Source organism: Podarcis muralis, chromosome 12 (assembly GCF_964188315.1).
Source record: "Podarcis muralis chromosome 12, rPodMur119.hap1.1, whole genome shotgun sequence".
NCBI classification, from domain to species: Eukaryota; Metazoa; Chordata; class Lepidosauria; order Squamata; family Lacertidae; genus Podarcis; species Podarcis muralis.
The window spans coordinates 25,927,585-25,941,473 of record NC_135666.1 but is presented as its reverse complement, the minus strand read 5'-3'; the positions used below and the strand labels follow the sequence as shown (position 1 = coordinate 25,941,473).

The 13,889-nt window shown below is 43.2% G+C and overlaps 1 protein-coding gene across 3 annotated transcripts in view; it reads right to left on the bottom strand.

Moving 5' to 3' along the window:
- The window catches only part of ITGA8 (integrin subunit alpha 8), a 119,647-nt gene that overhangs the window by 85,012 nt on the left and 20,746 nt on the right, over window positions 1–13,889 (bottom strand). For all 3 annotated transcript variants that reach the window (XM_028751564.2, XM_028751565.2, XM_028751566.2), the window contains exons 3-9: window positions 11,738–11,838; window positions 6,510–6,633; window positions 5,472–5,533; window positions 4,242–4,287; window positions 3,403–3,528; window positions 2,479–2,523; window positions 1,252–1,295 (exon numbers count right to left, since the gene is read on the bottom strand). In XM_028751564.2, coding sequence (XP_028607397.2) covers window positions 1,252–1,295; window positions 2,479–2,523; window positions 3,403–3,528; window positions 4,242–4,287; window positions 5,472–5,533; window positions 6,510–6,633; window positions 11,738–11,838 — 548 coding nt within the window. The remainder of the gene's footprint in view (window positions 1–1,251; window positions 1,296–2,478; window positions 2,524–3,402; window positions 3,529–4,241; window positions 4,288–5,471; window positions 5,534–6,509; window positions 6,634–11,737; window positions 11,839–13,889) is intronic.

Below are 13,889 nucleotides of genomic sequence, written 5' to 3'. Positions count from 1 at the left end.
CCAGATGGGTGGAGTATAAATAAATTATTATTATTATTATTATTATTATTATTATTATTATTATTATGCACTGGATCCAAAGCCCTCTTTGGGTCACGGGGAGTGTCAAAGAGGAGGTCACGAGTCCTCCCTCCAAGTTGCTAATCAATCACATGCAGGCACCGAAAGGGTTATCAGGCTTTACTGGCTGCTTCTCTGGCACCATCAAACAGCGAGTCTAAAACACGGTGTGTTCTCTCCCTCCCCTGGCAGGTTAACTCAAAGGTTTATAGGGGCTGGGGAATGCTGGCAGCCAGCCAACCAACCCCATCACATGCTCCCACTTTGGGGACCAGTTGTTACCACCTGCCTGAGGGGCCCCACCCAGCGATACTTGCTCACAGGATCATTACTTCATGACAGAGAGTCTGCCAGCCATGGAGCTGGTGTACAGCTTTCCCATCCTATTGGAAGCATGAATTTCAGTTGCCAGTAGAGCCTGATTTTGTACATCAGGGCTGGGGAACCTGTGGTTCTCCAGAGGTTGTTGGACTACAACTCCCATCATCCCTGACCATTGGCCCCACTGATTAGGGCTGATGATAGTTGCAGTCTAAGCACATCTGGTGAGCCACATGTTCCCCACTTCTGCTATATATGGAAAGAGGACACAGTCTTGTCCTTTGCCTCAGGCAGCAAAATAGCTTGAGATGGCTCTGAAAATTGGGCACACCCAAATAAATGTTCTGATTACCAGAGTACAATTTCCTTTGAGACCTACAGTTTAGAGAACAGCACAAGTAACTCTTTATCCCCAGCATTTTTTAAAATGTAAAGCAAAAACCATGTTTCCATGATAAAACCAACTGGAAAAGTGCGGACACAGCCTTTTTATTATTCAAACTCTAACACACATTGAGTGTGCATAAAGTTTTGGGTATATCTAAATGAGCACATTGGATCGTGCCTTGCATTTAGAATGATACATAACCTTTCCTCTTTGTAGTATCAGCAGCATCTGGGCTGAAATCCCATTTTAAAGTTCATCTCAGGGTAAGTGCTCAGCCACAGTTGGCAAATGAGAGGGGTTTTTCAATGAGTAGAAGTCTGTCATGGCTGAGATTAGTTTAATCGCTATCACCATTATTATCATTATCATCATCATTACCATTATCAACATTATCGTTTCTATCTTTGGGGAAAACAAACACACCTTGTTCAGTTCTTATTTGTAAAAGGGGAGGAGGATAAAACATTTGGTAGATTACATACATAGCCAAAGTTCTGTGCACCTCTTGGGACTCCAGCTACCAGCTCTAAAGAGAAATTGACAAAGTCTGAAAATTAACTCAGTGCAATACCTGCTGACACAATAAATACTCAGAAACTACTAGTGGATAACCTTTATATTTGGGGGAGGAAACCAGTACTATTAAGAATATAATAAATATTAATGTATATTTGAATGGTGTGATACCAACATTCAATAAAAAATCACCTACTAGATGCAAAAAATAGGAAATTTACTAGGGGTGCCATATTTCCAAAAGTGAAAAACTGGATGGTTGATCTTTCCCCCCCTTTTCTTTTTTCACTGCTCGATTCCCAGACATATCTGGGGAATATAGCATGTCCTGAAATATTAACACACAGTTCCTCAATTCAGCTGACCTAAAGCTGCCTATACACCGTACATGCAAAGCACATTTAAATCACATGGCTTCCCCCAAAGAATCCTGGGAACTGTAGTTTACTCCTCACAGAGCAGTCCTTATCTTCTAAAGAAGGGGCACACTCTCTCATGGACAGCCTCCCAAAGATAACATGGCAATAGTGGTTGGGCCCGAGGCAAAAGTGGGTGGAGCAATTGATGAGACTCTTGGTTTTTTGCAAAGTAGGCTGCATTCCAGCCACACAAAATCCACCAGAGGTATCTACACACACACACGTCCATCCTCCAGCCCAGCAGAAGCACTTAAGGAAGGTGAACAGCAAGGATGGTGAGAGGGGTGTGTGGCCTAAGGAGGAGACATTACACGGGGAGCGTCCCAAGGGTCAGATGGAGAGGCCTGGAGGACCACATTTGGTTAAGGATGCTGGGAATTATAGGGATAAACTACAGTTCCCAGGAATCTTAGGTGGTTCCCAGACCTGAGATTCCCCATCCAGTTCTAAAGATGTGCTCTTATGTTTCCAACTGTGATGAGTAAACCACGGCTGAAGTCAAACATGGTTCCACTGAAAGCTGTGGCTGGATGAAGTCATGGGAACTGATGTGAGCCACATCCTTGTCTGTGTGCTACATTTTTTCTAAACAAAAGTGTATCTCAGGCCCTGCTGCTATTTATACAAATAAATTCTTTACACAGTTGACAGGGAGTAAATCCCATTAGACTCAATGGGGCTTACATCTATCTAGGACTATATAGGACATATATAGGACTGCACGTTAACCACAGACTGTAAACTTTTCACAGAAGGATATTATTGGCTTCTTACCTTGTTGAAAATCTCCAGTAAACTCACCAGCAGCCACTGAGTATCCTGTTGAAAAACAAACCAGCAAGCATGAAGCCTAACAAACCACTTCTGTCTGAAGAGACTCGTTTCTGGAAGGACAACCAGATCCACCCTCTGTTTCAATAATCTCCGTTTTAAAAAAAGCTTTATAAACTAGAGTATCTAAGGCCAGGAAAGGGAAAACTATTTGTCAGGATTTTACAGCTAGCTTGGTTATATGTCTCAGAAGCTCAATAAATCTACAGAGTGAAGCAACTAGGAAAATGCACGACTGTAATTATTTCTCAAGACAAGCTCTAAGGGCATTGATGCTTTGCAATACACCTGGATGCAACAGTGATCTTGTCGCAACCAGGGGTGCAAGAAGACACCGTTTTCCATTCCACACTATATTGGTAACATGCAGCACTGTTTCCATTCCACCGCAGCTCATCTTCCAACAAAAAACTATGTGATTCATCTCACTATCCACTGCAGCAAAATTACATAACCTATGCAATTAATTGTGTTATCGTGATGCTATTCCACCCTGTTCAGTGCAAAGGAAACGCAATGCAAACGAGGGGAAAGTGTAATTTATTATGTATCATTCATGGAATGAAAGCGGCAGCAGCAGCAGCAAATGCTGATCGCATTCACTGGATTGATTTCCATTCCAGACATGGGACAAATAATTGAACATCAGCAATTTCCACTCCTGTTCCCATTTCCTGCTGGGATTTTCTAACATCTCTAGTCACTAGCGGGATGCACAACACCACTGTCTGTTTGTGTGTGCACTGAAAAGTGAAGGTATGCACATCTTTTATTTTACAGCATACACTGCACATTGGATATTTTCTGCTGGAGCAGGGTGAGCGTTATTTTATTATCCTATTTCCCAACAAGCATCATGCACCTTACCCAGATAGTTGTCGTCATATATTGACGGTGCCACTCCAGTTTGTTTTTCTCGGCTTAGCTTCTTCAGAATATTTTTGAAGGAGTAGTCTGTGATAATATCGGCTATGCTACTTGTGATAATCTGGCCTGTGGTTCAAAAATGGAATAGATTAAAGGGATCTGCAGAGCAGCTAATTCAAGAATAACAATTAAGGTTACATTTTTAAACCATCTGTTATTTATTAAGCAAGCAATATGCAGTAAATATTCTGTTGGGAGCTGCCTAGGGTGGCTGTGGAAACCCAGCCAGATGGGTGGGGTATGCATGCATTCATGTATGTATGTATGTATGTATGTATGTATGTATACATAAATATTATTATTGTTCTTGTTGTTCTTGTTGTTCTTCTTCTTGTTGTTGTTATTATTATATTGATAGGCCCAAGATCATCCAGTGAGGTTCATGGCTGTGTAGGAATTTGAACCTGGGTTTCCACAGTCCTACTCTAGCCACTACACCACAATGTTTCTCTGGCTCCGTGGCTCTACATATAAAATGTGATATGCATAAAGAAAAGAAAACTTGGGTGACATTTCCTTTGTGAGGGGGTGAGATCTTATTCTGACCTCTCCTTCCACTTGTAAACGGAATGGTTGCCAATTTTCAGGCATGTGAATAAGGATGTACTTAAAAGTCATTGCCATTGCACAGTTTAATACCTCCTATATGCATTAACTCAGAAGAAAGCCACCCTGGGTTCAATGGGACCTGCTCCCCAGTGTGTAAGGCTAGGACCTCAGTCTCTTCACACTTTTAATTCATTTTGGGGTGGGGGGGCTATATAAATAAAAGAACGTACCTTGCCAATAAAAACTTCCAGGCCCCCCTAGTATGAGGTCTCCATTCTGTATACATGACAGATAACAGCAGCATTAAATTATGATTAATAATACATGAGAGATCAAAACCAAACATGTGAAAAAATGATTCAAATAATAAACCTTCATCAAATGGCACTGTTTATCCCATCCTCATCCAACTGAGGGCCCTCCAGGTGTTTACTCTATGTTTTTTAGCAATTATTGTTTTTATCTGTAAGCCGCCTTGAGTCCCATCAGGAAAAATAGTGGGTGGGGTATAAATAAATCTATACTACTAATACTTTTTGACTACAACTCCCAACAGCCCCAGCCAGCACGGCTAGGGCTGATGGGAGTTCTGGTCAAAAACATCTGGAGGGCACCAGGTTTCAAGAGGCTGGTTTAGCCAGAGGCTGACTTAGCCAGCTGTAAAGTGGGGAAATGGGAGGAAAGCCCCAGACCGCCATTTTGAAATCTCTGGAGTATATGGATCATGCTAACTGGAGCCTAAATTTTACCACTGAACAGCAGCTTCTTCATTTTATAGGTACGTACTGAAAATCAAGTCTCACGTTCTCGTTACTGAATGGTGTTTTCATTTCTTGGCATAGTACGCTAGGTGAAGTGGAGAACATCTTCCAAGCACGGTAGGGGCATCAAAATTTGGATAAATTTGTCAGCCGAGAATTATGTTATTGCCAGGAGTGGCTAACGCGGCAGGATAGTGGAGCAGCCCTCCTGACACTGCCGTCACTGCCACTTATGAGGACAGTGTGGAGTCATAGCAGGGTGGTGGTGAGCGTGGATCTGTGCAGGTGCAAGAATTGATTCTGCTGGTGCTTGCACACAGCCTCAGCACATTCTGAGTCCTGCCTACAGTTAGTATAAGAAAGGGAGAAATATTAGTATTAAAGAGTATTTGAATGAAATCCAATAGGTTCTAGACCAGGCATAGCCAACCTCAGCCCTCCCGATGTTTTGGGACTACAATTCCCATCATCCCTGACCACTGGTCCTGTTAACTAGGGATGATGGGAGTTGTAGTCCCAAAACATCGGGAGGGCTGAGGTTGCCTATGCCTGTTCTAGACACCCAATACTATGCAAGGCGTTTTAAAAGAAAATTTTAATATGAGAATTGATGGATTGGTAGTGAGGGGCATGCATTTCAAAGCGAAGAAGGAAGTGATTAGACGATCCAGAGATAAGTCAACCAATGGGGGTTCTCACCTTGTAAAAGTCTAAGCTGAATCCTGCTTGACAGTAACCTTGTCCCTCAGGATCCGGATTGTCTGAAGGTACCAAAATATGATCACTGAATTAGATTCAATATACGGAGTGACTCAGACATTGTCTCAGCAAATGGAGAAGGCGTTCCAAGAAGAAAGAGCTAACAGGCTGCAAATCTGATACAGGGTGTGTGTGGTGTTTTTTTTTGGGGGGGGGGTGCGTGCTGAAATTTAAGAACCAATTCCTGAGAGCAATGTTGGTTTCAAAGAAAAAAGTGGGGGGAAGAATCTGACCATCCAAAGCGGACATCAAAACCAGTATGTGAATTTTGCCAGGGAAATTTGAACCCCAAACAGTAAGTTCATGCTTGGGAATCGCTTTGGCAGACCCAAAGGTGAATTTGAGATGTTCCATTTGTTTTGTCCCGAGTCAGAGAAATGACCTTGGATTGCACAGCCTTTATTGTAGTCCTATGAAGCTTTTCTACATTCCTGCACACACTTTGGGATGTGACAGGCTCCTTCTCTTGTGCACTGAATAGTGACAGTCATCAGAAGGAGTGCAGGAATTGCACAACCCTCAGTTACTTAAAGAGTTCCCCTCTCCATACTGCGATGTAACCCATGGCTTGCTAGCTCACCCAACAACATGGATTATCTTAGCACAGGTTCAACCTGTAGGTCGCCAGTTCTATAAAAAGTTTCATTTGGAATAATCAGCTGCTTTTAAAAGCTGGCTTCTGCTTATCAAGATCTGTTTGCTACATTTTAAAAGCTCTTTTAAATCGAGCCAGTTCAGTCTCTGCATGTCAAGGCAGCAACACCGGCTTCATCCCTGCTCTTTTAATTAAATGTAAAAGCGTCCATGCAGAAATTTATAATTTGATGTCTCTCCTGAACTGAGATTCCCCCTTTGCAAGGAAATGCCTCTCTCAGTAAGAGCCATTTGGCTCACTGTACACCTGGCCGGACTGCGAGAGGATACACATTGCAACCTCAGCTCTACAATGGCCAAATTCCGAAAAATCAAGCAGCGTACCGTTGCGACAAGGAGAGTACTCAGCATAGGCACTGAAATTCTGAATTGCTACATAGCAGGTGCCCACGGGATCCTTTTCAGGGACTGCCCTCAGGGTCCTCCAGTGATACAGGGGAGCACAGGCCTATCAAAACAATACAAAATAAAGACAAAAGGTGTCGTGACTGTTTGGTTAGGCTCCTCCCTTCCTTGTCCATGACACGTCAGATGTGCCACTACAGTGGTACCTCGGGTTACATACGCTTCAGGTTACATACGCTTCAGGTTACAGACTCCAACAACCCAGAAATAGTACTTCAGGTTAAGAACTTTGCTTCAGGATGAGAACAGAAATCGTGCTCTGGCAGCGCAGCGGCAGCAGGAGGCCCCATTAGCTAAAGTGGTGCTTTAGGTTAAGAACAGTTTCAGGTTAAGAACAGACCTCTGGAACAAATTAAGTACTTAACCCGAGGTACCACTGTACATTTGCTCTTGTAATACTCGCTTTTGCTTTTGCTTCAAGCACACTTAGGTGGGATTTTAATGAAGCCTCTTTTACATGCATAAGATCTAACCCCAAACAACTCTGCAGTTAAAGGGAACCTAGGCAGCAGGACAAAGGCATGCACCGTACATGCCTCCATGAAAGGATGCTCTGGACTGCAGTAGAATGCATTCTGATACAATACAATACAATACAATACAATACAATACAATACAATACAATACAATACAATACAATACAATACAATACAATAATCTTTATTGTCATTGTCCCATACAGAACAACGAAATTGAAAAAATCTACATCAGGCATTCAAAAACCAACAAGCCTGCTATCCCAGTTATCCCAGCCTGGTTAGCCCCCTGAAAACTCTGATACCCCATAATTAAATACAATATACTTCCATAGAGACTACTATACACTGTGTTTAATACCAAAATCACATTTGAATAGAAACTGTTTCTCAGACGGCTAGTCCTAGTCTTTATAACGCTGTACCTTCTTCCAGAAGGCAGAAGCTGAAAGAGATCATTTCCGGGGTGCGCACTATCCTGCACTATCTCTGCACCATGCTGATGGTGAGGAAACAACCAGGAGCTGCTGCAAAAGCTTATTGCACAATGTCTGCATAGCGTAGAGGCACAAGCACCTGTAACAAACCTCAGCATTAGTGGTGGTAGTGACAGCAGTCTCCACCTTCATCTCCCCCTCTTCACTGACTTGCCTTGAGGAAAGGTTCTGATTTGTTCCTCAGAAGAAAGAATGGCGTGCCATTACTGCTTTGCCAAATCAGCCAGAACGCCCTTCCTCTTGTGGTCACCCAGCTCACCCCTCCAGGTGAAGTCCCCTGGAGAAGGGCTTTATCGGATGATGTGGGCAGAGGTGGTCATTTTTCTAGTCGTTTAGCACTGTAACAGTTAACGTGATCACTCGATGTACAGCACAAGTGTGCTAGGTAGATGAAAGGATGACAAGGAACCTCCCTACCTTGCAGAGTTGCTTTGCTCCCTCTTTCTATCAAAGAAGGAATGAAATGCTAATGGAGGAATCGTGACCTCTTCTGTCCTGCTAGAAAAATCTGGCAGGTGTGGCAAAAACCACTGATTGATAGGTTTTGCAAATAAACCCATTAGCCTTCTGCAATGACCAGAAATGGATTATCTTTACGTGCGCACACAAAAAAGCTTCTTCAGCAGTTCCACTGTCTCCCCCCCCCCAACCTATAGTCTTTAAATTGTGGTCTTTGGTGAGGGGAGATGTTGCTCTAATAGCAATCACATGGAGGCAGGAGGTTCAGTCAGGATCCCAACGCAGATACAATTTTTTCAACCCTTCATCTCTTCACTGCGGTCCCCACGACCTCCTTGCAAAGCTGCAATTTATGTGTGGGAGGGAAGTTGGTTTGGCTCTAAGTGACAGCTTTCCCCCAACTCAAATAGCTTTCAGCATGGTGAATTTTGTTTGGGGATGACAGTGAGCCAGACCCATGTGCCCTGATGAGTGACCTTTTCAGAGAACAGGGCAGGATGTGTGCAACTTTGCTCCTGCTTCTAAATCTCTGTGCGACTTTTGATACTTTTGACCATGGTATCCTCCTGGACGGGACGCAGGTGGCGCTGTGGGTTAAAGCCTCAGCACCTAGGACTTGCCGATCGAAAGGTCGGCGGTTCGAATCCCTGCGGCGGGGTGCGCTCCTGTCGTTCGGTCCCAGCGCCTGCCAACCTAGCAGTTCGAAAGCACCCCCGGGTGCAAGTAGATAAATAGGGACCGCTTACTGGCGGGAAGGTAAACGGTGTTTCCGTGTGCGGCTCTGGCTCGCCAGAGCAGCAATGTCACGCTGGCCACGTGACCCGGAAGTGTCTGCGGACAGCACTGGCTCCCGGCCTATAGAGTGAGATGAGCGCACAACCCTAGAGTCTGGCAAGACTGGCCCGTACGGGCAGGGGTACCTTTACCTTTACCTTATCCTCCTGGACTGGCTCTCTGGGAATTGGGGACACTGTGTTACAGCGGTTTCAGTCCTAACTCTGAGACCGAGTCACGAGAGTAGCACTAGAAGAGTGCTTTTCAGCCCCTTGGTAGCTATGCTATGGGATGCCACAGCGCAATATCTTATCTCCATGCTATTTGATATCTATAGGAAGCTTCTAAGAGTGGTCATCAGGAATTTGAAGGCCAGGGGCCCTCAGTATGCTTAGCTCTATTTCTCCTTCACATATGAATTGAGAGAGGCCACATAGGCTCTGGATGCGGTGGTGAGATGGGTGAGAAAAAAACTAGCTGAGCTTAAATCTTGCTGAGATGGAAGCACTGTGGGTGTGTAGTTCCCATGTCCAAGAAACCGGTTGGCTACCCTGGATGGGGTTGCACTCCCTCTAAAGGTGCAGGTTTGCAGTCTGTGGATGCTTCTGTCGCTGGAGGCCCAGGTAGCCTTGCTTGGAGGTTTTATACAATTAAATAGAGGACTGTCCTCTGAGAACCCCTGAAATACAGAACTGTCCCCTGTAAAGTTGGCCACATGGTCTCATTCATGGTAAGAATCAAAGCTATGCTGAGCGTTGTGTGTGTGTTTGATCTGACACTCTGGAAGAAAATGCTCCCTTGCTCATCAACTAATATGCATGCATATGTTTAGGACTTTTATTTATTTTTGCATCATTTTTTTTAAAGCAAGAGTCAAAGGGAGAGAGAGAGTGTGAAGGTGCCACTTTTGGAACCTGAGAGCTGCAATGGCTCAGAGGGAGGGCTGCTGGGAATCTGGCATACATGCTAGTAAAAAAAAAGAGAGAGGTTGATGTTTTATTCATCACCTGTTTTATGTCAAAGGAAAAGAAATATTCTTTTCTGGGGTTAACCACATGAGTGACTACTGAAAGCAAGGCATTTCCTTTCAATGCACAGGCGCATTAGGAAATAATTCAAACCATTTTAAAACAAATCCCAAGGCGACACTTGTTGCTTCATTAATTGTTTTTGGGAAAATGAAGCATGACCAAATGCAAGGTTCACAGCGCAAGATGTTTTGATCCGTCATTTATGAAAAGTGTTTTCATTTATTTATTTATTTATTTATTCCTACGCGTCGGCTGCTAATGCAAAATGCCTGACTGTGCAGGGAACACATCACCATCACCTTACTAGTTAATAAAACTGCCCAAGAGAAAACAGAAGTAGATCGTTATGGATTTCCACCTGGGGGTTTCTAGTGGTGCTTGTAAAAAAGGCCTATAAAATCACAGCATCTACACCGAGACTTTTAAAAGAAATCTTTGGACTTAGAGCCATGACTGCATTAACCCAACTGCAGTATAGCCAGAGTTGTACAACTGTGAAGTAGGGACAGACATAAGGTCCAGGCAGTTGCTAGGGAAAAGCCAAAGTCCTTCCAAGCCATTTGCACCCTTGCATTGATTGGAATAGACAGCAAAGTGTCATCCTAATAATCAACTACATGCCCATCAACTTTGGGGGAAATGCCTGCTGAAGATAATCAAATATTAAGCTATTACCTCCTCTGAATACATCAGCACCAGGATCTTCTATCTATCTATCTATCTATCTATCTATCTATCTATCTATCTATCATCTATCTATCATCTATCTATCATCTATCATCTATCATCTATCTATCTATCTATCTATCTATCTATCTATCATCTATCTATCTATCTATCTATCTATCTATCTATCTATCTATCTATCATCTATCTATCTATCTATCTATCTATCTATCATCTATCTATCTATCATTCATCTATCTATCTATCATCTATCATCTATCATCTATCATCTATCTATCTATCATCTATCTATCTATCTATCTATCTATCTATCTATCTATCAATCATCTGTCTGTTTATCATCTATCTATTCATCTATCTATCCATATCTGTCACCTGATATCACAGACTAGCCGGAAGCAGAGGAGTATTGGAAGGCACCAGCTGGGGAACTCCCAAGGGAACTCCCAAGGGAACTCCCAAGGAAGTTCAGAACCAGGGCATTGGTGGTGAAATGACAATGAGTGGTCAGAGGGAAAAGAGAGAGCAGACGGGGGGGGGGAGGGGGAGGTGTCAGAAGAAGAGGTAACAGGGTTTAGTGAGCAGAAAGACGCTGTGGCAGAGAGCAGTCCAGACTCAGAGGCAGGAGAGGAAGGTGGTCAGGAGACAGAGATGAGGTAGCCTGCGGAAGAATCCAGCTACAAAAACAATGTGCCAAGATGCTGCAAGCTGTTAAAAATGTAATTGCATTTCTAAGAACCCCAGTTTCTGCTGATCTCTTTCACACCCATGTTCAAGGTCAGCCTTCCCCAGCATGGTGCCTTCCAGATGTCAAAATTACAACTCCCATCATCCCTGATGATTGCCATGCTGGCTGCAGCTGCTGGGAGTTGTAGTTTAAAACATCTGAGTGGAGAAGGCTGTTCTAGAGTATGTTGTAGGAAGTATAAAAGTTGCTGTTTCATTATGCATTTGATGCATCTTACTGATTCCTGTGTGCCCACCATGGATATACTAGTTATACATGGTTATACTAGTGAAGACATTCAGTGAATGCTTGAATTAATTATATCCCAAAGGGCTGCATCTTGTGGCATTCAGATTATTCCAAACCCAACCTGAGAAACTGCATACGCTGCATAGGCTTTGAAATATCAAAATCAGCTTCAGTTTTTTGAACATATATAATTGAATCAGAAGAAATGTTCCAGCAAAATGAATGCCAAAAAAGTGTCAAAACATACCACAACTTTTCCTTTATGAGCTCTGACTGTTGCTCCAAACCACTGCTTGGATTTAAACTCGATGGGCTCCCTTGTACCATTGACCTTGATTTTTCTGTTGTCTGGAAAAGAGAGAGAGAGAGAAAGTAGAATGCTTGCCAGGAAAGAACAGAAAAGTAAATTATTATATTCAGGATCATTTTCCTTAGGAGTTGGTATTTACAATGGGTTGGATCCAGACCAAGTTCATTGAGCTTAGGTCACAACTAAACATGTCCCATTGATTTCAGTTAGAAATAAGTGCAAATCATTTTGTCTGGATCCAACCCAATAGCTATAAATATACATTCTTCCACTGAAATCCATGAAAATATACTTACTTCTAAGTATGATTAGCAGGAAGGTGTTGGCATAAAAACAGCATTAGTTTTTCTGTCATTCTACAGCAGGGATGGGCACCCCATGCAGCTCTGTACAGTATATTGTTAGACTACAACTCCCATCATCCCTGATCACCAACCAGGCTGCATGGGGCTGATGGGAGTTGGAGTCCAGCAACAATTAGTTGGTCACAGGTTCATCATCCCTATTCTACAGGATGAAAGCTAAATTCACCTAGAAATGTTACAGTTGATCAAGTCTTGGACTTAAGTCTTTCGGGTGTAATATCCTGTTGACTCACACAATTATCCTACTTCCTCGTGTTTGCATGAACTCTGAGATGCACAGGGAGCTCTTGTGCAGAGCAGAACAGTCTCCCACAGCAAGAAGAGGGATGCTCCAGGTGTGCTCTTCAGGAACATAATGAAGCTCCACACCAGGGTGAGCATCTGCTATTAGAACTCACTTCTATTTGTGCACATACTCAAAACAAGAAACAACACAGCTTACTTCCAAATAACAAGCTTAGGATCAGGACAGGATATAAGCAGTTATCAAAGTTTTCCATTTTTCAGAATCATTCAAACATGCAGTTGGATGTGTTTTGGTGTTTTTTTTAAAGAAGATGAGATAAGCAAAACGATCTGACTATATTTAGTTTAGCTGCAAAAATAAGAACAACTAGGGAATTAATGTAAAAGCAACCTTGCCCAGCAATCCAGCCAGCTAGGAGATTCTATAATTTGTCAGTACTCAGATTGTAAATGAATCAAGTCACTAAAAAAGAGGGAAAAGATAATTTTTCAAAGAAGTCCCTTTGATTTCCCTTTCCCTCCCTTTGGGAAGAGTTACAAAAGTGTGGTCCATTTCAGCCAGGCCAATTGTGTTTCTCTCCAACTGTTATTCCACAACCAGCACTAAGGAAAGGAGAGGAACTTAGTCCTGATCAGTATTACATGTGTCCCCCGCTGCCACAAGAGACAGCTCTTTAACACTGCTTTATATACACGTCGCAGATGTCAGCCTAAGAGAAGCCATCTGGGTAAAAACCCAGTCCAATTATAATCCATTTCAGGTTTTTAATGAAAAGCAGACCTCCCTTTCTTTCACCCTTAGTCATCTGAAGTAAACTGATTTCCCACATGTTCCTAAACTATGTTCCTCCCTCGGCAGTCACTCCTAATGAACTTCTCTATCGATACCCAGAAGGAAACACGGAGCCTCCTCCTAGCCCCTTGGATCTGCGCTGGTTTCTGGTTCGTATCAAGGAGCCACTCGACAGAGCCTAAACTTTTGTTATTCGAGCTAAGTAAGAATAAAAACACACATGCTGTCAAAGGAGGAATTTAAAGTATTTTTTCAACGTCAAATGATATTACATGCTTTTACAGAACTGAAACACACACACAGGTCGGTACAGCAGTCAATACTTGGACCCAGTGCAGAGACAACGCCCTGGTCATTGAGCTATAGTGCCATAGGGCTTGAGGGTTCTCTTCCACCTTCTGTGATATGTCCCGGCTGTTGGACTGCATCACAGTTGTGTCAGTGCCAATGTGCTTATGTCCACAGTGGGTGCAAAAGGGAAGGGGGACCGCTGGTTGAGAAACTTGCCACAAACGTTTTGTTTACAGCAGATCCTCAGACCTCTCTAACTTTTGTACTGTCCCCAGGCCATGCCCCCTCCCCAACCAAGCCCCCTCTCCCTAGGTCTCATATCCCACCAGCCTTGTTTCACTTGTTCCTTGAGTGTTTTTTGTCTGGCTAGAATGTCACACCACTGAACTGTCCC